The sequence below is a fragment of the Chiloscyllium plagiosum genome, chromosome 4 (assembly GCF_004010195.1).
Source record: "Chiloscyllium plagiosum isolate BGI_BamShark_2017 chromosome 4, ASM401019v2, whole genome shotgun sequence".
Lineage (NCBI taxonomy): Eukaryota > Metazoa > Chordata > Chondrichthyes > Orectolobiformes > Hemiscylliidae > Chiloscyllium > Chiloscyllium plagiosum.
This window is the reverse complement of record NC_057713.1, coordinates 105400230-105425136: the sequence shown is the minus strand read 5'-3', so window position 1 is coordinate 105425136 and position 24907 is coordinate 105400230. Positions and strand designations below refer to the sequence as shown.

The 24907-nt window shown below is 39.7% G+C and overlaps 1 protein-coding gene across 2 annotated transcripts in view; it reads left to right on the top strand.

Annotated features, from left to right (window-relative positions):
* Positions 1-24907, top strand: part of itga9 (integrin, alpha 9) — a 371784-nt gene that overhangs the window by 45388 nt on the left and 301489 nt on the right. For both annotated transcript variants that reach the window (XM_043688825.1, XM_043688826.1), the window contains 2 exons: positions 3038-3105; positions 23678-23807. In XM_043688825.1, the coding sequence (XP_043544760.1) occupies positions 3038-3105; positions 23678-23807 (198 nt within the window). The remainder of the gene's footprint in view (positions 1-3037; positions 3106-23677; positions 23808-24907) is intronic.

Here is a 24907-nt window from a genome sequence, read left to right as displayed (position 1 = left end):
GAATTGAACCCGGGTCTCAGGCGCTGTGAGGCAGCAGTGCTAACCACTGTGCCACCGTGCCGCCCACAATATCTTTAATTGGCCAGTGTAATTGTCTTTCAGACAAAAGTGCAGAATTATCTCTGTCACAATAGGCTCACTCCATTCCAGACAGATTAATTGATCAGATTTCTTGACAGACAAAGAGAAATGGGAACATTGACACACACTGCACTACACACAGCAGTGTGAAATGTGCAGGAAATAGATATGCTGTACGCCCTATTCGGATTCTGCTTCAACTACACACTTGCCATGTTCCATTGATGCTGCCTTAACTGCAGGTGAATGGATTAATGAGTGAGCTCAATATGATTATGTGCAGCATACTAATTCAGCTGATTTTTGTCACCATTAATGTCACAAAGAAAATAGCCTTAAATATTGGTATTTAGTATCTAAGAATTATAGAATGGTTGCAACACAGCTGGATACGATTCCACTTCTGCAAGAACAATTTTGTGAAAGCCATAATTGAATTTGCTCTCCAACACCCTTTCAGGATATGCAATCCAGATATTAACTGCTTGCTACAGGAAAAATATTTCCTGTATTTCACCTTCAGTTCTTTTGCTAAACACTTCCAATCTGTTGTCTGGTCCTCAAACATACTATCAGAGGGAACAGTTTCTCCCTATTTACTCTGTCTGGATGCCTCATGAGTTTGAATGTATCTACTCAATCTATTTGTAAACTTCTCTTTTCTAAGGAGAAGCCTTAATGTTTCCAATATATTTATAGAATTGAAATCATTCATCCCTGGAATCTTTATTGAAGATCTTTAGCACACATGTCTGTAAAATCTGTCTAAAGTGGAGTGCTCAGAATTAGATGCACTAGTTGAGACTGTAGCAGTACTTTATAAAGCTGTGTTATTTGCTCACTTTTGTACTTTATGCCTCTATTTATAAAGCCCATGATTTACTTCTGTAATCATTTTATCAATCTGTACTTTCCCCTTCAATGATTTGTGTACACCCTTTAGAATTATCTTTTATTTTATCGTGCCTCACCTTATGAAATGTATCCGTTAACCTTTTTCAGCATTCTCACTCATTCAACTAGCCTGACAAGGTTCAAAGACTGTTGTTGTAGAGAATAATGATGCTGAAAGGATTAATTTTAGACAGAATTGAACTGCACCTAGTTGGATAATCACATACAATCCATCAGAATTTTCCATTGATCTCATGCAACTTAACAAGGTGGTAGCGAGGGAATCCATCCCATGTCCAGCATTGAAGAGAATTTATCCAAGTTGTCTAAAAGTCAAGTTATCACTAAAATTGATGCCAATAATGGGTTTTGACAGGTACTATGAGCTCTGAAGTAGAGACTGCTTACTATCTGGGAGGTTTTGCTTCAATAGATTCCCATTTGGAATGTTTCAGCCCCAGAGGTTTTTATCAAAGAACGATGCCTAATATTTTGCAAGGTTTAAATGATGTCACCATGTGGATGAAATATTGATACATGGGGAGAAGTTGAAGAATAAGACCAGTGAGTTAACACATTTGTTAAGATACCTGCAAGCTAAAAGGCTTATCCTCAATAAAAAGTATGAATTTTCAAAGGTATATATTTGCTTCGTGGGATACGGAATTGACAAGGATGGAATAATATTAGATATAGAGAGAAAGAAGGCTGTTAAACAATTTTCCACTTAGAAATCTTTGCAGATCATAAAATAATTTCTGGGCATGGTAAAGCAGTTGGTGAAATCTTTGCCTCTGTTAACAACCACCACTTAGTGCTTAAAGCAGTTTCTCAAGAAGGTGCAAGGTGGTGCTGGGACTCTCATCAAGGCAATGCTTTCTACAAGTTTAAAGACATGATGATATCCAGGCCCGCTAAAATCCAGCCTTTCCAAATACCATTGCGTTGGATGCTTTAGCTGCTAACATTGGAGTAGTGCCTTTTCAGGAGCAACCGGAATGATTTCAGAAAGTGGTGCATTGTTGTTAGACACAGATATTTGTGGGTTGCAAGAATAGGCATGGTCCTTAAATGTACATTTTGGGCTGGATTTTTGTGGATGACACATAAAGGTGACTCAGTAGATCTATCTCCTTTAAAAAGAACCTTGCCCACTGTATTTTCCTGTGGGAGAGGTGGGTGATGGGAGGGGTTGGTGTTAGTGGTAGCTTACCATTCTCACTGACTGGCCTCTTTGACAAAATATTAATCATAGGGAAGCCATTTTTCAAATAATGTAGTCCTTGCTGATGGGACATATAATTTTCTTCCCATTATTTGCAAGGATATCTTTGTTATAGGTATCAAGTAAAAACACAATGCCATAAGACAACATGGATTGTACTCTCCCGTGTTGTTTGTCCAATACGAATTTTTACTTTTAAAGAGTGAGATGCTCTCCATATCTGAACAGCCTGGATTGTGCTTCCTGTCTAGATTCCTATTTGCTGAATGAGGGTTGTGGCATCATGGAACCATCCAGTAAGATCACTGCAAACAAAAATAACAGAGATAAAAAAAAATTAGATTGAATTGAGCAACAAACTGTCGCTGTCTGAGACCCATTGTCTACTGCAAAATATAACTCAATTTTTATTCTTTTTTGACTATTTAAATTGCTCACAGAGTAAGGTTAGACTGGAGAATCAACATTACAGCTCATTTTTCAGACTCCCTAACATGCCAGTAAGGCAGGAAGAGGTCTTTAATTGGCACCTTAAATGGTTCATTAGGCTTTGAGCTGGCCAGTCGCCTGCCACCTTTCACCTGATCTGGCATATGGTGGCAGGAAAATGATGGTCCTCTCACCCTTTGCCTTCCTGCACTATTGAGCCAGCCATACCATCTTCCAGTTTGCCGTGAAAGTGTTAATAAAATTCACCCTAACATGTTTGCAACAGTTAATGCAGACATTTTCTTTAAGAGCTGCATGACATGTACTAAAATAAGAAATTCTGAAAAGTATTGACTCCTATTTCTGGTAAAGATTCTCTCTCATAAATTGTGGATGCTTTTTGTGCAGAGTACAAGAAAAAATATGGTGAGGAACATGGCTCCTGCCAGGCTGGAATAGCAGGTCACTTCTCTGAGGTAAGGAAGCAATCTTTACTGAGATCTGTTTTGTGGAATGCTGTACAGTGTCTAGTTCAGTGCAACTATTTGTGGAAATTTGATGCAATGTGAATATTTTCAACTTAAGTCTGATGTAAAAATAAAGGACCCAAAAGAGAAAATGCTGGAAAATCTCAGCAGGTCTGGCAGCATCTGTAAGGAGAGAAAAGAGCTGACATTTCGAGTCTAACTGACCCTTTGTCAAAGGGTCAGCATTTTCTCTTTTGGTTTCAGATTCCAGCCTCCGCAGTAATTTGCTTTTATCTAGTAGAAATAAAGGATCTGTCTTAATTACTTAAATCTTTCAGATGTTCTTGTTTCCCAGAAAGTTCTCACGGTTTATTTTCTTTAAATTTACTTAAAGTTCTGATTATTGGTGAGAATTTTGAAACTGAAACCATGTGTTACTATGCTGGTAGCTTTATTGGAATCTTTATATTGTACTTACAGCTAAATATCTGGAACAGAATGGGATAGTCAAGAAATATGTGACTCCTTAGTCTACTCCTCTCAGTTAAAAGATCACCTCCTCATAAGATTCTATTTGTATTAATTAATATGTATCCTATAAGTCTTTTGGTGCTTCCAAAGTGCACATGTGCTTTGCATCAGATAAAAGCTTCAGTGAGTGATTCTTGTGGCTTTCATAATCTGAGAGATTAAGAAATTTGTAATTCTTGATATAATTTACTAAGATATATAAAGGGAAGAAATGTGTTTGACCTTCAGGTGTAATTTCTATATGTGTTGCATTCTGGCAGAAGCTCTTTGTGATTCTGTTGAGCTGCTGAACCAGTAATATGATTGACTCTTAACTACCTTCTGACCAATTAAGGATGGGCAATAAATGCTGACCCAATGAACAATATCCAAATTCTATGAACAAATTCATTAAAAAGTCGATACTTGCAGCTGAAGTAACATGTTTTGGGTAACAAACTGAACCCATAGCTATTGTATCCAATCGAATCTCTGTCATTGAGCCATATCTAGTTGCTTTGCAAGTATCTTTAATCAGAGGTTCTGCGTTTTTGAAGATGAGTTGCTCGTCATCAGCTATCTTACTTCAGTCCATTTAAATGAATGTTGTGAGATATCAAGAAACAAGTGAACATGCTGTGTGCAATAAAGTGGACTCCAACAACATTCTGGCTGCATTGCTGAAGACTCATGTCCCAGAATTCTTACCCAAAGTGCTGTAGAATTGCTACAACGTTGTCATCTATGCAACAATGTAAAAGATTGCCCAGGTATGTGCTGTCCATGAAAAGCAGGATAAATTAAATCTGGTCGATTACTGGCCTTAGTCTGCTGTCATCAGTTGGAAGGTGACAATACAGCTATCCCTTTATTCCTTTAGTGTTTAGCAATTCATTCCCTTCGATACTGCTGCATGTGCAAACATGGTATACCATCTACAAGCCTAATGCTGAAACTTCCTGTCTCACCTTGTCTTTGATATCATCAAATTGGTTTCTTCTCATCCAGTATACTTTCCATCTCCTTTTTTAACCCCATTCCCTAAAACTGTTCATTGCCAAATTCTCTAATAAACTATTTGACAACGATAGAAAAACCATGTTATACTGTGTGAGCTGACTTGGAAATGGTTTCCTTTTTCAGATACTGTTCCAGCATTATCATTCCCTGGTACCATGGCACAATGTGGCCCAATCAAAATTACAAAGTGTCTGGGACAATGCTGCATGTGGTTACATGTGTCAGAACGTTTTTGTTGTAAGGTTCTTTTCGAGTTTTTGGGATTACGTTTTGGCTATAGGGGCTCCTTGGTCAAAATTTTCTTTAAGCTGGATGCCGCCATTAAAGGCTAATGAGGAAATGAGATATTTGGTATTCGGCAGCCACAAATCCAAGAACAATTTAATCTTAATTCATTCATATGCCTTTCCCCTCAGCATTCCCTCTAAAATGCATGGCTGGAAGTTTCACACAGGTTGGTTGAAACGCTGATGCATTGGCTTCTGCTTTTGGAAGCCACTGGTATGCATGGACCTTGTAGGTCCACGCAGTGGAAGAATATTTTACAGGGAAAGTTGCAACCCACCACTGCTCCATCAGTCCCTGCACCATCTCACCTAACCCCTACGCATTCAATCATCATCCTCCAGATATCATCTGGAAGGTCATGCTCTTGTGAGTTACTTAGACACATGTCTTTTACTACACATTTCCATTTTGTTTTTTAAAAAAGCATTTTAATGTATATAAGAGCCAGAAGTGTTTTGTACAAAAACAGACAATTTTAAAGCAGGAAGTGTTGAAGCATACTATAAAGGGAACACAACTTCCTTGATAGTTGTTTTCCAGAGTACCCAAAGTTTGCCTGGATGTTGTGTTGGCTGCAGCATTTCAGCTAGAAAGAGATGTTAAATAGGCTGGGTTTTTTTTTGCCTTGGAGTGGGGAAGGCTGAGGGAGTCCTGCTGGAGGTGTGCAAAATTGAGGTGTGTGGGCAGGGTAAATAAAACCATTTCCCCTTTGTAGGAGTCAATAACCAATGGGGCATAGATTTAAAGTCAAGGGTAGGAGGTTCAGAGAGGACTTCAGAGAGAAATTCTTCACCCAGAGCTATCTGGAACTCACTGCCTGAAAGGGTGGTATAGGCAGAAACCATCACAACACTTAAGTGTTTAGATGATCACTTGGTGCCTATTGGGAAATGAGACGAGAGTAAATAGATGCTTGATGACCAGCATGGACATAATGGAGTAAAGGTCCTTTTTTTTACTGTATCTCTCTATTCCTGTAGTTAATCCTTATCCACAAAATAACGTCTTGGGCAAATATGGAAGAGGAGGAAAGATTAGAAACATTTAACACCTTTTTGTTTAGTGGTTGTTATTCCAACAGTAACTTATAAAGGTAAAGTAAGGCCCAGGAGAATGGTTTTTAAGTGAAAAATACAGATTTCACTTTTTTAAATTTGGGGAAATGGTGTATAAATTGTAAATGTGAAAGTGAGTAATGCTGCTTATTGCCCAGCATCCTCTTCCTATTTTATGCTCTGAGCTGCCTCTCTCTCTCCTTCCCAGTCACAGGCTCTCTCTGTCCAACCCTTGCTGTTTCTTCAGTCATCTTTTCTATCCCTGCAGGCACAGCAAGCGAGAGGACCCATCACAAATATCGGCTTAGATAGCATTGTCACATTGCTATTTGTGAGAATTTGATGAGCATCAGTTAGCTCTCATGATTCCCACATCGCAACAGTGAAAACACTTCAAGAAGTTCTTCGTTGTGATATCTGATAACTGTGAAAGTGCTACATAAATACAAGCTTTAAAAAATATTTCTACCTTTGTAATATAACTTGATTCTGCTTCTCCTAATCCTCTGAAACACTTTTATCACCTCTAGCAGGCCTTATGCCCTCCACCTCTGTAAACTGAGCTCACACGAAGCTGTAATGTTTTTTTCTTACCCACCTCAAGTTCTGTCCATCAGCCAAGGCTCACTGATGTAAACAGGCCTCTTGTGTCCTAACATCAAAGCTTTAAAATTCTCATCCTCAAATTTAAATCCTTTGATTGCAATGGCTCTGTCTAACTCTGAAACCTTACCTCCAGTTCTACAACCTTTCTTACACTCTCCATTACACCAACTCTTTTTTTACTTCGCACACCATCTTTTTGCCCACCATTGATAGCTGTGCAAAGCTTTTACAATTCTTCTTTAAAATCTACAAAGCACTTGCTCTCTGTTCTGATGATGGCCTATTTTCTTTGTCGTGAGTGTGGTGCTGGAAAAGCACAACAGATCAGGCAACATCTGAGGAGCAGGAGAATCGACGTTTCGGGCAAGAGCCCTTCATCAGGAATGTCTGGTTGTGTCTTTGGAAAGCAACTTTGGATGATTTTCTTTTCTTCATTTCAGTCATCAGATAAATGCTATTGCTGTTTGATTTAAAAAGCTAATTGCTGGAGTATTAATCTGTTTGTCTATGGGTGTCAATTCAGAACAAAGGAGCTTTTCTATTTGAAAATACTGGGCACCCTGGACAATTAAAGATCTGGTTCCTGTTTAAGTACGTACTGGAAACTGGTTTTTGCTAGAGTAATGTTCGCTTGTAGCAGAAATACTGATATACAGGACTGATCGAATTGAAAAACCCCACACATCGCAATTTATGATGAACTGTCCTAACTTGACCATGTAAATTTAAAGTCAAAAGTCTGTTGATAGGAATTTGGCTTATGTGAATGCGCAGAAAGCTTTTGATTTGTTATTTATTAAGTGGGTGTTCCTGGCAAATCAAATTCGTAACTTATTGAACATTTCTAATTGGTGTTGAGCTTCTTGAGTGTTGTTGGAAATGTAATTATTCAGGCAGGGGAGAGTATTCCATCAGAATTCTGACTTGTGTCTTGCAGATGGAAGACAATTTTTGGATAGTCAGGAAATGAATTATTTACTACAGAGTTCCCAATTTCTGCCCTGCTGTTGTTGCCACAGTATTTCTAAAACCATTCTGGTTGATATTCTGATCAATGTTAACTCTGAGGATGTTGATGGTGTGGGCTTCAACAGTAGTAATATTATTGGATGTCAAAGAGAGATGATTAGATTACCTCTTGTTGGACAAGGTCCTTGCTGGTTATTTTTGTGGTGTGAATATTACTTACCATTTATCAGCCCAAGCCTGAATGTTATCCAGATCTTCAGGCATGAGACACAGACTGCTTCAGTATCTGAGAGTGCAAATAGTCCTGGACTCTGTGAATTTGTCAGTGAATATTCCCATTACCTGAGGTTGGGGCGGAAAGTGGTTGATGAAGCAGCTGGAAATAGTTTGGTCGAGGACACTACCTTAAGGAACTTCTATGATGATGCCCCAGCCTGATATGATTGCCCTCCCATTCAGCAACGTAATCTTGCTTTTGCGCAGGGTTTGACTTGAACTGATAGGTTTTTCCCTCTTTTTCACATTGACTTCAATTTTGTTCAAACTCTTTGGTGTCACACCTGGTTAAATCTTAAGGACTGAGTCTAACCTTACCTTAGACCTTGTTATGAAGGGAAGATCATTAACAACTGAAGATAATTGTGTCACATACCATTGTTATGAAGAGCTTCTGCAGCAATGGCCTGAGGCTGGGATGATTGGTCTCCAGCATAGACAATAGTCTCTAAGCAATGGGAAATTTCCTGTTGATTTCCATTTTCCTCAGTTTGTTTTGATTTCTTAACTGCAAACTTGAACAACTGTCTCCTTCATGTCAAGGGCAATCACTCTCTCATGATCTTTTGAAGTCAGCTTTTTTTTGGTTTACATTTGGACCAAAGTATTAATGGAATTGGATCAGAGTGGTTTTGGTGTAACCTAAACTGGTGAGTAGTTACTGATGTGTAAGTACCATTTTATAGCACTGACGATAATATTTTCCATCAATTTGCTGATGATTGCAACAGATGAAGAGTTGGTAAATAGCTAGATTGGACAAACCTAAACAATTTGAATTTGTCAAGGAGATGCCTATGATGTAGAACAACTTGGCTGGCGACACAGCTCGTTCTGGAACTCTGGTTATCTGCACTGCAGCCAGGATTTTGGCGGGGTCCCAAGCTTTTACTGTAGCTGGTGCCTTCAGTTATTCATTCTATGACATGGAGGCAATCAATTTGACTGCCTCTTTTATGCAGGAGGACTTCAGGAGGCAGCCACAATGAGTCATCTACTCTGCAATCCTGGCTGAAAGTGGTAGCTGAAAGGCTTCAGCCTATTGCAGTCAGCAGCTGGGCTCCATTATCATTGCAGATGGACACTATCACAGCACTTCCTGGTATTCAATTGTCCACCACCTTTAATGACTGGATGTGTCAAAATTGATGTGATAAGTTGTTGTGTGATAGCTTAGCTTTGTCTACAGCATGCTGATTCAGTTTTATAGCATGCATGTAATCCTGTTCCGTAGCTTCACCAGGTTATATTTCATTTTTAGATCCTTCCCTGCACTCCTTACTGAAGTAGACATCGAGGCCAGGCCTGATGGTCATGTGGAATGAGAGATATGCTGGATCATGAGGTCAAATTTAATTCTGCTGCTGCTGATACAGCAGCTCCTGATTGCCCAGTTCTGTTTGAATGGCTAGATCTGTTCTGAAGTTATTCCGTAAGCATAATAGCAATTTTACTTTTTGTTCATTCTTTCAATGCAAGTATCTGTGACAAGGTTGGCAATTTGTTGCCGTTTGCAATCCTCCTTGAGGAGATCGTGTTAAGCCACTTTGTGGACCAGTCCTGGCGTTATAGAAACACTCACCACATGGCTGTGACAAGAGAGTTTCAAAACTTTGACCGAGTGATTGCAAAGGATCACTGATTTCATTCCAAGTCAGGAATGTCTGAGATTTGAAGGGGAACTTGGAGTGGTAATGTTCCCCATTGTCTGTTGCAGCTGATCTTCTAGATGGTAGACAGTATGATGGAGTGTCTTCTTATTGTGAAGATAGAATTATTTCTCCACAAGTACTCCACAATTTCTCCACCGTGGGCGGCACGGTGGCACAGTGGTTAGCACTGTTGCCTCACAGCACCAGAGACCTGAGTTCAATTCCCGCCTCAGGCAACTGACTGTGTGGAGTTTGCACATTCTCCCCGTGTCTGCGTGGGTTTCCTCCGGGTGCTCCGGTTTCCTCCCACAGTCCAAAAATGTGCAGGTCAGGTGAATTGGCCATGCTAAATTGCCCGTAGTATTAGGTGCAGGGGTAAATGTAGGGGAATGGGTCTGGGTGGGTTGTGCTTCGGCGGGTCGGTGTGGACTTGTTGGGCCGAAGGGCCTGTTTCCACACTGTAAGTAATCTAATCTAATCTAATCTAATCTAATCTAATCTAATCTACTATGTAGTGGTCACTCATACAAATACTATCCTATCCAATAGGTAAATTAGAGTAGTATTTTTCTCTGAGTTGGTTCTCTGCTGCACACCCAGTGTAGCAAATATATCTTTAAAAGTTCTGTCAGCACAGTCACTCAAAATACTAAGGCTTGATTATGAATACTGAAATCCCTCCCTGCTCAGAATACATTGTGTCCATGTGTATCCTGATGCAATTGGAATTTCTGGGATTTAATCGTGAATGGATACATTTTTCTTAAAGGTTGATTTAAATTTTATCTCCTGTTTTCCTGTTTTTTTTCACCTATTCTATGCATTAGCACATGCTTATTGCGATGATTTGTGCACCAGACTGCAAGTTCAGCCAACTGACCCTGTGTCCAGTTGCCTTTCAATGTACTTTATAAGCTGTTGGTGTCTGGACTGTGAATCCACCTCAATTAATTGGTTCCAGTTGTCTTCCCCAATCCATGCCGAGAGGCGAAGATCTTTGGCAAACATTATGAATCAATGTTTGATGCCTAAATTGAATTTATTTATCTCCACAAAGGGCTAATGCAGACTCGCAAAACTAAAATTTCTAAATCAGAAATTGAGAACACAATACTAGCTGGGGACTTGCTGAGAGGAACAAAATATTTGGTGCATTTTGAGTGGCTTTTTTTTCTTTACAGATGACCTTTAGTTTGCATTAGTAATATAGTGCCTATGGCAACAGGAACATAACAAACGCCCTTGTGGATCACTGACTGCACAGACCACTGTTAATATGAGACAAACAAAAAGCTTGTATTTATATAAAATGTGTTATTTTGTAGTTCTCAGAATTTCGAAATAATTACATCTTTTGACACAAAATGCTGGAGCATTCTTTGAATGTATTTAGCAGGTTTCACCATATATTGAGAATTGACATGTCACTTTGCATCTAATTATAATGCAGTAGTGAATGACACCGCATTCCCTCCATAAATATTTTGTTTTTAATTCACTTCCAAGATGTGGGCATCACTGGCTAGTTCAGCATTTGTTGTCCATCCCTAACTGTCCAGAGACCAGTCATGAGTCTGTCACATTTCTGTGGGTCTGGAGTTACACAGACCAGATCAGGTAAGGGCAGCTGATTCCCTTCCCTACAGGGGAAAAAGCTTTTAAAAGCTAGAGTATCCTGGATGACTAAGGATGTTGATGAGAAAATAAAGAAGAGAAAGGACATATGATGCATACTGTAATAATAATAATAATAATAGCATGATGGTTATTGTCACCTGTACTCCAGTACAGGAGTACATGATTTATTCAATGTCGTCATTCCCGGCGCCATCTTTCCTACAAAGGTAGGAGCACATTACTGCAGGTGCTGGAATTTGTACTGAAAACAAAAAATGCTGGCAATTACAGCAGATTAGGCAGTATCCATGGAGAGAGAAAAAGCTGACGTTTCAAATCAGGATGACTCTTTATCAGAGCTGATGTGAAGTGTGAAGGGGGCAGCATTTGTGCAATAGTGGGAAGGGAGGTGGAATATTGTGGGAGTTAGAAAGTGTGTTGATAGTGCAGTTTAACTAATTAAAATGTAAGAATAGAAGAACAATGGTGTGTCTAACTGCCAGACTGAAAAGAACACAGTCCCACTGAGAGGGGACATGGTGACAGAAAATGTAACAATAAAGCTAAAAGAAAGGGAGAGAGTGGGAAGGGTTCATAATCTGAAGGTGTTAAACTCTATATTGAGCCCAAACTTTTGTAAAGTGCCTGGTCTGAAGCTGAGATGTTGTTCTTTCAGTTTGCGCTGTGATTTGCTGGAGCTTTGAAGCATGCCAAGGACAGACATGTGGGCATGTAAGCAAGATGCTGTGTTTAAAATGACTGACTATGGGAAAGTCCGAGTCATGCTTGCATATGGATCAGAAGTGCACTGCAAGACAATCACCCAAGCTATGTTTGGTTTCTGAGGAATGAATAAAAATTAGCTGTCAAAGACATGTTTCTCATAGCAACCAACAAAAATGTTTACAAGTGCTGGGTCTAGGGGGAATCCAATGGCAATACCATTTGCATAGGTGTACATTTCAGTGTGTATGTGGAGAATTTACTCAAACCTTGTACTAAATCATCTAACCATTTAGCCAATTCTTGCTGTGCAGAACAGGTCATAGATAAGAGAAGTGTGTAAAGAGATGTCAATGTTAGGCATCTCATACACAGGTGAATGTTGTGAGCTGTGAGAATGAACCCCGTTGTTTATCTCATCAAACAGCTTGTTGCTCTTCGGAGGGTTGGGGTGGGCCATCAAGCATTTTCTTAGTTTGCTTTCAAGCAAATCTGTTGATTCATGGCATGCACTGGTTGTGATGATATTATGTTGCTATTGTTACATTTGTTAAGCATAATCATCTCAGAATCTTTGAGGAGAAAGTGAGGTCTGCAGATGCTGGAGATCAGAGATGGAAATGTGTTGCTGGAAAAGCGCAGCAGGTCAGGCAGCATCTAGGGAACAGGAGAATCGACGTTTCGGGCATTAGCCCTTCAAGCATTCCTGAAGAAGGGCTAATGCAATAGTTCCCATTTCTGTCTTTGTTCACTCCTTTCCTCAGCAATATTTTGTGTTTGATTTTGTCTACTTTCTGTGGTTTTATTTACCCTAATGAAGAAGAGCATATCTTCTCAACATCACAACTATTGATCTCACCCTGCTTGGCTGTTGTATGGAACCCCCTACGTGTTAACCCCTTAAAGCCAAATACATAACAATATTGTCAAATTTGATGGAATTTTAATGCATTTACTTTAGGGGAAATTTGGCATGTTAATATGCTGCAGTTTTTCTTATCTGCGATGTTTTGTGTTATGTTGCTGAAAATATTACTGATGAAATACTTAGCAGTTGTAGTAAAATCATGCGTATACTTAGGATGAAGAAGATTATGAGTACCACATATGCTTGGTCCAGTTCTTGTTGGATTCATTTGGATATCAAAGTTGAAACTTTATTGCTGGAACAGCACAGCAGGTCAGGCAGCATCCAGGGAACAGGAGATTCGACGTTTCGGGCACAGGCCCTTCTTCAGGAATGAGCAGAGAGTGTTCAGCAGGAGAAGATAAAAGGTAGGGAGGAGGGACTTGGAGGAGGGGCGTTGGAAATGTGATAGGTGGAAAGAGGTCAAGGTGAGGGTGATAGGTCGGAGTAGGGTGGAGGCGGAGAGGTCAAGAAGAAGACATTTCCAACTCCCCTCCTCCAAGTCCCTCCTCCCTACCTTTTATCTTCTCCTGCTGAACACTCTCTGCTCATTCCTGAAGAAGGGCCTGTGCCCGAAACGTCGAATCTCCTGTTCCCTGGATGCTGCCTGACCTGCTGTGCTGTTCCAGCAATAAAGTTTCAACTTTGATCTCCAGCATCTGCAGACCTCACTTTCTCCTCAAAGAGATGTTATACACAGGTGAATGTTGTGAGCTGTGAGAATGAACCCCATTGTTTATCTCATCAAACAGCTTGTTGCTCTTCGGACGGTTGGGGTGGGCCATCAAGCATTTTCTTAGTTTGCTTTCAAGCAAATCTGTTGACTCATGGCATGCACTGGTTGTGATGATATTATGTTGCTATTGTTACATTTGTTAAGCATAATCATCTCAGAATCCACTTGCACATCATGCAATGTAAATATATTGTTTCCCTTTGCATTTGATATTTGTGTGAAACGTCCTAATGAGTGAAGATGAAAATCTTTGACAAATTGTTTTTTGCCGTTGGTACACGTTCTCTGCATATTTGCACCTAATAATGTAGTTCTTCACTTTTTTGCAAATCATGGAGAAGTATAACAAGCCTCTCAAAAATGTAATGCCTCTACATAATATAACTTCAAATCATTAGACAAAAATGAAGCAAGTTAAACATTAATAACTGACTTTTATCACTAAGCTTAAACAACTTGAGTGCTTTATAACTTGTTTTCTTCACTCAAAAATATTTATAGTACCATTGAATTGACAGGATATATCTCTGTTTTGTGCATATGTCATTCATCATTCTCAGTGATGACTTGGCACAATATCCTTGTGATATTGTGCCTGATATTCTAAGGGTTATGCATGAGTTTGATATTGGTTTTATTGGCTTGCTTGTTAGTGGTGTTGATGATCTTTTCTGCTTTTCCAGTTCAGGTGTAAGTAGAATATAGAGTCTATTTCCTCCTGATATTTTACCAGTCTTTCTGCTACCTGTGCATTAACGATTTGTTGCATTGGATCCTCCAAATGATCAGGAGCAAGTATCTAGCTTGTCTTGTACTTTTTGCCGTTGAATAGCTCTGCAGGCAATTTCATATCAGCCTCAAGAGGTATGATTCAAAGTGATAATAAGGCAAGGTTTTGTACTTCCTTCATCTCAGCATTTCATGAACATCTTCTTGACCATCTAACATGTATTTCTATAAAATCCTGTTTTGAGGGTTACGTGGTGCTGCGGTAATGATGTTGAACCCTTTTGGTTCAACCAATTTCTTGAACTCTTTTGAGGTGAAATGTGTTCCAATGTCAAACATTACTCTTTCAGAGATCTCGATTTCAGCAAACAGCTTTGTACTGCTGACATAAGTGCTGTAACTCTCAAATCTTTCATCTTTCTGGTGACAGAGAATTTTGACTAATAATCTGTTACTATGAGCTTTTCATCTTGGTCTCATCAGAGCTAGAACACAGGAAACAGATTTGAACAAAGGGATACCATTTTATGCAAGTATGCAAAGATGGTGCTGATTAACTGGTCTATCATTAACATGGAGATGCAGCAAGAACAATTACTGGTCAATCTTGATTCTCAGACGAGGCTGGTTGATTCTGATTGGCCAGGCTGTCTTCATGAGGCTGCAACAGAGATTGACATTCTCCATGACCTTTTCTTTGTACATGCTCTAAGAGTGGCCATTTTGTTTTATACGTGATTCTCCACTTTTCCTCGTTGCTTTGCCATTAATCTTGGTTGTTTTTATTCAATTTTAATTCAGCACACAATCCATGTGGATTTAACTTTCAGTCGGTGGTGGTCACCATTTATGTCTTACGATTCCCAGAAGTTTGAAATAATCTTGTTTTTAGACACAATTCTGGAACTCTCAATGACTGTGTATTTCACAGTTCTCATCGTGTGCTGTGGACTGATGAATTGTTTCATGACACCTGGTTGATGAGTGTGGCATTCTGCACATACCTGTGCACAGCAATATAACTGCTATCTCTTAATGCAGAATAATATGATGTAAAGATGTCAACTACTTGGAAAAACCTCTGTGGACTTGTCAAGGGACTTGTATGAATACTTTTCTACAACAATTACCTTGTGGATTTAAATCATGGAAGTGAGTTATTCAGCTAAACAAAAAGAATTTTTTGGCTTCAAATGCTCCTAACTCCAAATGCAGACCTATCTAAAGCATCAGCTAAGCAATGGTCTAGACACTTTGTAAATAATCACAGCTGTTGTAGGAGCAGAAGAGTGCTGAATGAGTTTATTAATTCTCTTGAACTAACCTGGAATCTCCAGGAATTAAAATATTAATCTTACAGGCAGTGCTGTTAGCAACTTGGGAGCAATACCTGGGGTGTTGAAAATTGTGGTTTGGTTATCTTTGATATTTTGAATCATTGGAGGTTAAAAGAAGACTATTTATTTAACTGAGATGATTCGGAGATGCCGGTGTTGGACTGGGGTGTACAAAGTTAAAAATCACACAACCCCAGGTTATAGTCCAACAGGTTTAATTGGAAGCACACTAGCTTTCGGAGCGACACTCCTTCATCAAGTGACAATCACCTGATGAAGGAGCGTCGCTCCAAAAGCTAGTGTGCTTCCAATTAAACCTGTTGGACTATAACCTGGTGTTGTGATTTTTAACTATTTAACTGAGAGTTGCTAAACTAATAGCTGAAACATAGAAGGTACTTTGGGAACATGATTAGGTGTGTGCTGAGATGTTACTTCTCCTTGTGTAGTGTGAAGGACCAGAGACATAATCTCAGAATAAGGGGTTACTCGTTTAAGACAGAGACTAGGAGGAATTTTTTTTCTCTGACAGATCTTGGAATTCTTTACTATAGAGGTCTCTTGAAGCGGAGTCATCATATATTTAAAGCTGAGATACAGTTTTTTTTATTTAGTAAGGGAGTCTAGGATTATGGGGAAAATGCAAGAAAGTGGAATTGGGGCTTACTAGATCAGCCTTGATCTCATTCAATGCAGAGCCAATCCGATGCTGAATGGTTTACTTTTGCTGCTACAGTTTATGGGGTTATGGATGATTGTATTGGTTAAAAAGAGTGTTCACTTTCTAGTGGCATTAGTAGGACTGTGAACGTTTTTTTGTTTAGAGGCATAATGTGATGGGGTGAAACCTCTCTCAATAAATGAGTGAGAAACCCAAATGGCTAATGACTGGTTGGCCTGTGTAGATGAAGATGTTTGGAGATCAAGCATGACTACCACTTAATGACTGAATGAAAGAATCACAGAGCTAAAACAGACAAACATCATGAATTCTAAGCCAGTTTAGCAATGATCTCTGTCTGCAGCTCCTGTAATAGACCCATGGGAAGCAGATTTTTTATTTAGATTGTACAAGTTTCACAAGAGAAACAGCTGGGAGGAAATGCATTTGTTATTACTGTTCTAGGTGTTAATGGATATCCACAAAACAAATGCACAATGTTACTTTGTATTAAAAGCATAAAAACCTAATTTACTGAAGAATGACCACAAAGCCTTCTAAGAATTTTAAAAATATGACTAACTCACTAACTGCATTGAAGGAAGAAATCTTCCTTTGCCACCTCAATCTGATTGCCTTGGATCTCCAGTAACAGAGCCATGGAGTCATACACCATGGAAGCAGACCCTTTGGTCCAACTTGTCCATGCTGACTGAATTTCCTAAACTAAACTAGTCCCATTAGACTGTGTTTGTTTGGCCCATATCGTGCTTAACCTTCCATACTCGTGTACCTGTCCAAATGATTTTTTAAAAGTTGTAACTATATCTGCATCTACCACTTCCCCTCTGGCAGTTCACTATAGTTGAATCATATTACCAGTTGCTTTGCCAACATCTCAGCTCGGAGAAAGTGAGGGCTGCAGATGCTGGAGCTCAGAGTCACGAGTATGGTGCTGGAAAAGCACAGCAGGCCAGGCAGCATCTGAGGAACAGGAGAATCGACGTTTCGGGCATAAGCCCTCCATCAGGAACAAGGCTTGTGGGTCGGGTCTCAGAGATAAATGGGAGGGGAGTGGGGTTGGGGTGAGGGAGCTGGGAAAGTGATAGGTGGATGAAGGTGAGAGAGAAGATAGGTCAGAGGGGGCAGTGATGGATGGGTATGGAGGGTGGTGCTGAGTTGGAGGCTTGGGACTAGGATAATATGGGGCAAGGGGAAATGAGGAAGCTGTTGAAATCCACATTTATCCTGTGTGGTTGCAGGGTAGCAATGTCATCTACTGCATCTGTTGCACCTGGTGTGGTCTCCTCTACATCGGGGAGACAGGAGGTCTTCTTGCGGACCGTTTCAGAGAACATCTCTGGGACACCCGCACCCACCAACCCTACCGCCCCGTGGCTGAACACTTCAACTCCTTCTCCCACTCTGTCAAAGACATGCAGGTCCTGGGCCGCCTCCACCGCCAAACCCTTACCATCTGATGCCTGGAGGAAGAAGGCCTCATATTCCTGCAACCACTTGGGATAAATGTGGATTTCAACAGCTTCCTCATTTCCCCTCCCCCCACATTATCCCAGTCCCAAACTTCCAACTTGGCACCGCCCTCCATACCCGTCCATCACTGCCCCCCTGACCTATCCCCTTCTCTCTCACCTTCTGATTTGGAGATGACTGTGTTGGACTGGGGTGTACAAAGTTAAAAATCACACAACACCAGGTTATAGTCCAACAGGTTTAATTGGAAGCACACTAGCTTTCAGAACGTTGCTCCGAAAGCTAGTGTGCTTCCAACTAAACCTGTTGAACTACAACCTAGTGTTGTGTGATTTTTAAATCTCTCCTTTATCCACCTATCGCTTTCCCAGCTACCTTCCACTCAACTCCACCCCCTTCCCATTTATCTCTCAGCCCCAACCCACAAGCCTCATCCTTGATGAAGGGCTTATGCTCAACGTCAATTCTCCTGTTCCTCGTGTGCTGCCTGACCTGCTGTGCTTTTCCAGCACCACACTATCAACATCTCAGCTGTAAACTATCAGTGAAGAAGTTGAATGAAAAACAATTTGCATACTACCAAAGAAATTCAAAACTCCTTGGACTAGTATTTGCAGATGGAAGTATAGGGGGAAGGGTTTAAGAGTTTGTAGAGAAGGGCTTGCAATGGAAACATGAAGCATGTGACTATATTTGCGTTCTGGAACTGTGTGATTAGTTTGGCAGTGGCGATCATGATCATCATCCTGCCAAACCTGGTGATAAATAACCTAACCAGTTGTGAACCAGGAGTGGAGATGAGGACTTTACCAGAGAAATAACCAGCATGAGGGAGCAACATTTTCGCTAGAAATGAGAATAAGAATCAAACATGAGATGAGTAGGATTCTGAAGGTTGATAGTTGCAGAAATGTCAGGGTGACTGGAGGATGAAAAATTGGGTATTTGGAAATGTCATTCTAAGTTACTAGACAAGTTCTTGGAGTAGGCAAATAGGTGGCAGGTGACTTTCAACGCAGAGAAATGCAAGCTGATGCATTTTCACAGGAAGAACATGGAAAGACAGTTTAATTATAATTTTAAATGGGGTGCAGGGAGCAAGGGACCAGGGTGTATATGTGCAGTGACCATTAAAAGTGGCAGGACAGGCAGTGAGAGCAGTCAATAAAGCACGGTGTTCTCAGTTTTATAAATCTAGTGGAGTCAGTCACCTTAGTCGGCTGGATGGCTGGTTTGTGATGCAGAGTGACATCATCAGGACAGATTCATTTCCACACTGAGGTCACCATGAAGTCCTGTCTTCTCAACCTCTCCCTTTTGCCTGAGGTGAGTTGATGCTCAGGTAAAATTCACCACCAATTGTCTCTCACTAATGAGAAGGCAACTCTATGGCTTTCTGGGACAGTGGTGACCACTATTAAGAGGGGCACAGAACAAAAGAGCAAGGAACTTGTATGAGACACTTGTTAGATATTTGGAATACTGTCTGGGGTTCTGGGTTTCATTAAATAGGAAGGATGTGAACACATTGGAGAGTGTGCAGAAATGATTTCCAAGAATAGTTCCGGGGTGAGTAACTTAGGTTATGAGGATAGGTTGAAGGAGTTGGGACTGTTTTCCTTGAAGAGAGGAAGGCTGAGAGAAGATCTGATAGCAATTTGCCAAATCATGAGCAAGCTGCCCAAAGTGGGGAGGGCAAACCGTTTCCATTCGAGTGGAGCAAAAACAAGAGGACATAAATTAAAATGATGTGCAAAAGGAGCAGCTATGATGTGATTCTTCTTCACTGAATGAGTATTTAGTGCATGGGATGAATGCTTGCAAGAGTGGTAGAGACAGGTTAAATTGAGAAATTCAAGCGACAAAATCCTGTCTTGTTGAGCTTACCATTCATCATGTTGTGTAACACTTATCCATGTACTAAATAAGATTGATTCAGAACAGGTATAGCAGTTCAAAACTGGGCATTCTTGAGGCACCATGAGCCATCAACAACAGCAGAATTATATTCAACCACAGTCTGTAATCCCATGACCCACCATAACCCTCACTCAACCATTATAATTGAGCTATAATATCAACACTACTTCATTGAAGATAGCAGGAGAGAATGGCATACCTAAAAGTTAGGTGTCAACAGAGTGAACAGGATTGAGTGTGTGCTAAATTGTGGAGGCAGTATAAGGTAGACAGGGCAAAGCCACCACACAACCATTGGATCAGATCAAAGCTCTGTCGTCCTGCCACGTCTACTTGTGAATGATAATGGTCAATGAAACAACTAACTGGAAGGCAAACCTTCATAAACATTCCCATACTCAATGATGGGGAACTGAGCATGACCGTGCAAAGAACAAGTTCGAGTGATTTACAGCTATCTTAGCCAAAGTACTGAGTGAATGATCCTTACTCACCTTCTCCTGGTGTCCTCAGAATTGCAGATTTAGCCAATTTAATTCCTATCGCATGACATCAGGTGAGGCACTAAATACAATAAAAGCTCGACTGGACAACATTGTAACAGTAATGTTCAAGAGTCATCATTCAGAGTTAGTTGCCAAGTTGTTCTAATGCAGCTACAATACTGGCATCTACCAATCAATGTGGAATATTGCCCACATTTGTCACATCCACCCAAAAGCAGGACAGATCATCTTGATCACAGGTTTAATCTGTTGGAACTCCTCAGGGTAAAGTTTTGGCCCAACCATCTTCAGCCGCTTCAACAATGGTTTGGATTAATAATTGGCAATTAGTTTTTGTGCCAAACAAATGCCAGGCAATGACCATTTCCAACAAGAGAATTTAATTAGCTTGTGACATTCAAAGGTTTTGCCAATGCTAAATCCTCTTTCATCAATATTTTCACTATGGAGCAGAAATGGAACTAGCTATTTCAATGCTTTGATTACTGAGGTGTAGTTAGTGAAAGATAAAATCTTTTGAAGTAGTGAGAAAAGATATGGTTGCAAGAAATCTCAGTGTGGACTGGATCAGTCAGACTGGAGCTAATAAGCAAAGAGGAATGGAAACATTAGTGGGAATTATCTATCCAGGTGTCTAACCAATAGTGTAAGGTTAGTGATGGCATTATATAGCAATTTACAGATGAATGCAACACATTGCTATGGTAATCTATCTATAGACTATATAAACCACATTAGCAATAATACTATTGTTGAGTATGTACTGGGTACATTTTTAGATAAATAGCTCAAGAACAGGCTATCCTAGATTTTGTTGCACCTCGCCAAGATCATCTGTATGCCTCCACTTCAAACAACCACCAAACCTTAGAGACCATCATTCGCAAAAAATTATCAGCCTTCAGGACATCATCGACCACAACACCACACAACCTTGCTGTAGCAAATGATGCTGGCCGTGTGTGATCACCGAGATGGTTACTTTTAACATGCATGGGATCACCACCCACCATGTACGTGGCAAGTACTCATGTGACTCGGTCGATGTTGCCTATCTCATGCGCTGCAGGCAAGGATTCTCTGAAGCATGATACATTGGTGAGACCATGCAAACGCTACGACAATGGATGAATAGACAACACACAACAGTCACCACAGGAGCATTCCTTCCCAGTCAGGGAACACTTCAGCTGTCAAGGACATTCAGCCTCTGATCTTCGGGGAAGCGTCCTCCAGGGCAGCCTTTGAGATGCACAACAATGCAGAATCACCAAGCAGAAACTGATAACCAAGTTCTATCCCCATGAAGACAGTCTCAGCCGTGATCTTCTGTTGTGCTATATGCGACCCCAGCACACTATTCAGAATTTGTAAAATCTTCCCTACTGTTTTGACACCATCACCTTGATATATTGATATGATCTCTCAACCTTAATTAGTTTGCATAGTTTTGGATTACTTATTATTTTGGTTAGACGCTCGGCGTGAATCTTCTACTATCATGTTATTCCAGTCATTTGGTTTGTCTCTAGCATCACCTTATTTTTAATTTTTTGTAATAATTTCTCTGCCTCATTTAATTGCATTATAGGTCATCCCTACACTTGTTGTTCAGCTGTTGACACTTTACTCACACAGTCTGACACTCTTGATCACATGCAGAGACCTATTTTTCTGCCTGTTGACACTCCACTTGCACGATTTGTATGATCTTTTGATCTCCCTGCCTATAAATTCTGTGTCTATATGCTTTTCTTCACTTCTCCTGATGCAAGGGGCAGTGCCTTGAAAGCTTATGATTTCAAATAAAACTGTTGGACCATAATGTGGTGTCATCTGACTTCTGACCTTGTCCACCCCAGTCCAACATCAGCACCTCCACATAAAACAAAAAAAAACCTATAAAGCTAGTTTTAAGTCTGGGATCTGACTTGTTGAGTTGTGGCATCAGTTGGAATCATAATGATTTGTGATTATTTTTGTTTTCTATGCCAGTGTTCCCAGAGCAGGATTCCACCAGCATTAAGATAAAGTTTTTTTTTAATCTCCAGTAACTCCATAATATCTTTCAGTATCAGCCTAGATCTTCTGGTTGAGACCTAGACTCGTTGAGGCCTTGACTCGTAACCTTTTGGCTGAGGGGATTGCTACCAGTCGTCTAGATTGACACATATGACTGGCTATTTTGCAATGATGTTCATGGCTTATGTATTTTTGAATGTAAAAATTTGAGATGTTAAAGCAGGCAGATACTTTGGAATTTAGCAACATAAGGTTGAGGATCAGGTGGAAACTTTGCTGAATTTTTCTTCAGGAGACTACATGGTTGAGTTTTCGACAAGATGTGTGAAATATGCTCTGCGGAAGGAATGCATTTAATTGGTAAAATAATCTCCAATAAGTGTGCCACAATATTTTACACTCTTTCAGGAGAAGAATGAAATGTAGGAGCTCAGAGGGAGCACAAAGAGAGTAAATATAACACTTAGGCTCAAATACTATGTTGTTTTATGTATTTGACATTCTTGTTTTTGGCTAACATTTTAAAACTTGAAGGAATAGGGAAGAAGAAAATAGCAAGAAAAAATGGATTATGAAACCAAAACTCTGCTTTTATACCTTAGTTTGCAACTCAGTATTATGGCCAGACCAAGTATCTCTCAGGCCAGTAAGTTGAGTTATTTAAACAGCTATTCATCTAATTCAAGCTGTTGAAAGACTTACGAGAGATTTGGGGAAAACATTTTGAATTTTGAAGAATTAAAAGCAGTGAGGGGTATTTTGTTTAGCTAGGATGCAGCCAGGAAATTGGACCACATTACACTAGAAATTGTATTTTATTCCAAGTGAGGTTATACTTTAGATTTCAGTTATAATTTACTTACATATTCAGGGACACAATATATTGGTCAGCATAATAAAATATAACTTTTCTATTATTTAATACAAATTTAAAAAAATTATTGGTTTTAAGTGGTAAGTCAGCACCATTTTAATAATTATAGTTTAAAATTGGAGGCCTTACAACAAAGCACACTCTCTTCTTGAGCTTGTCCAGTCGGCCGTCTGTGAGTAGCCTGGGTTTTTAATCACTGAAAAGAATTTAAGAAAATGCTACTGAGCATTTAATAGTTTCATTGCTGTGCAGCAGTTAAAACTGAGTACTGCCCATACTGAGTGTAATTTGAAGACACTCCCTGAATGAAAGAAATTGACGGAATCATGGTATCTTTGTTTCCATCCAGGTTTTTGTTTGTTTTGTGAGTAGAGCTGCTTTGGTTGATTTTTATTTGAAACCAGCATTAATTATCATAACTTGATATATGACTGATGAAACTTGAGTTAACATTACACAACACGTAATGCTGGTTTGGACAATTTTAGCTTAATTGTGTAACCTCTAGGCCGCAGGCATTGATGATATTGTGAACTACTAGTTTAGCAAAGGACCCACATTGGCAAAAGTTCCCATGTTCATTTTCTGTGTATTGATACTGTTTGTATGATTAATGATCATCAGATCCATGTGATATTGACAACACTTTAGTAGCCTTAACATATGCTTTATTTTGTAGGATCTAGTTGTAATGGGGGCACCTGGCTCATACTATTGGACTGGCACTGTCAAAGTTTATAGTCTGAAAGATGGAAAGTATTATCACTTTGAGGATTCAATCAATGGGCCCAGCCATTACCGTTACCTTGGTAAGTATTTGCACCACAATAATAGAGCTGTGGCAAAACATTTTTGCTTTAGAATATTTTAAATGAGTGAAGTTATAATCAGGCCAAACTGAATTCAAAATGAAGCAAGTTGGGGGAGTCTCACTGCATTTTGTTCTGGTGTCAGTGGGGTAGATCTTCCACTTTTCAGTCTGGGGACTAAATGCAATAAACAATGCCTTTTATCACATATCTTTGTTCTTCTGCTAAATCCTCAAATCTTCACTGATATCTTTTCTAAAACAAAAATCACAGGACATATTTTGGAGAAAGAAATGCACAACATGTTTATATTTTTTCTCAAAAAAGAGATGGAACATTAAGTTTTGAGGTTGTTGGATATTGGCATTTAAAAATGCCAAACATGTCTTTCTAGAATCAGACAGCTTGTCAAAAAACTTATTATTAATGCAAGATGTATAAATGTATAGAAATATGTGATATTCTGGACCATCAGACTATGTAATGCCTGAGATTTGCTTTGTGGCCAGGGCCAGGGGTGCTGAATCGCTTTCAGGTGATAACGTTCGCCTCTTTCTGCAGGATTCAGAAATATTATGTATTTATAAAAATTCATTAGAGTATTCAGGGATCATGAGTTGGTTAATTTATTCTTCTGCAGCCTGTTCGAAGCTTCAAATTATTTTTACAGTGGATGAAGATCCAATTGGTACGAATTAGTTGGCAGTGGGGACATGCTTTTGTCCATTGGCTTAACTTGCACACTCATCATTTGACCCATTTTACATTTGGACTCCATTTCATAGTTGTACATAAAATCTAAATAGCAGTATTAGACTCACAATATCACATAAGAAATTAAGGTTACTGGAATACTTGTGTTCAATTGAAGCACGAAAGGGTTGTCGCTTTTTTTTTCTAAATGGTAGGAGGGAAGGACTAAAATAAGATCAGAGGCTGCTTTCACATAGCTTTGTTTTTGCAGGAAGTATTTGCATTCAATTTTCTCAGAGTTGCCATACACTGACAAATATAGTTGAAGTTGCTGAATCTATTTGTTTACATTGAGTTAGTGGGAATGAATGGTGCTTGCTGAAACTGGTCTTGCTGTTAATTTGAAC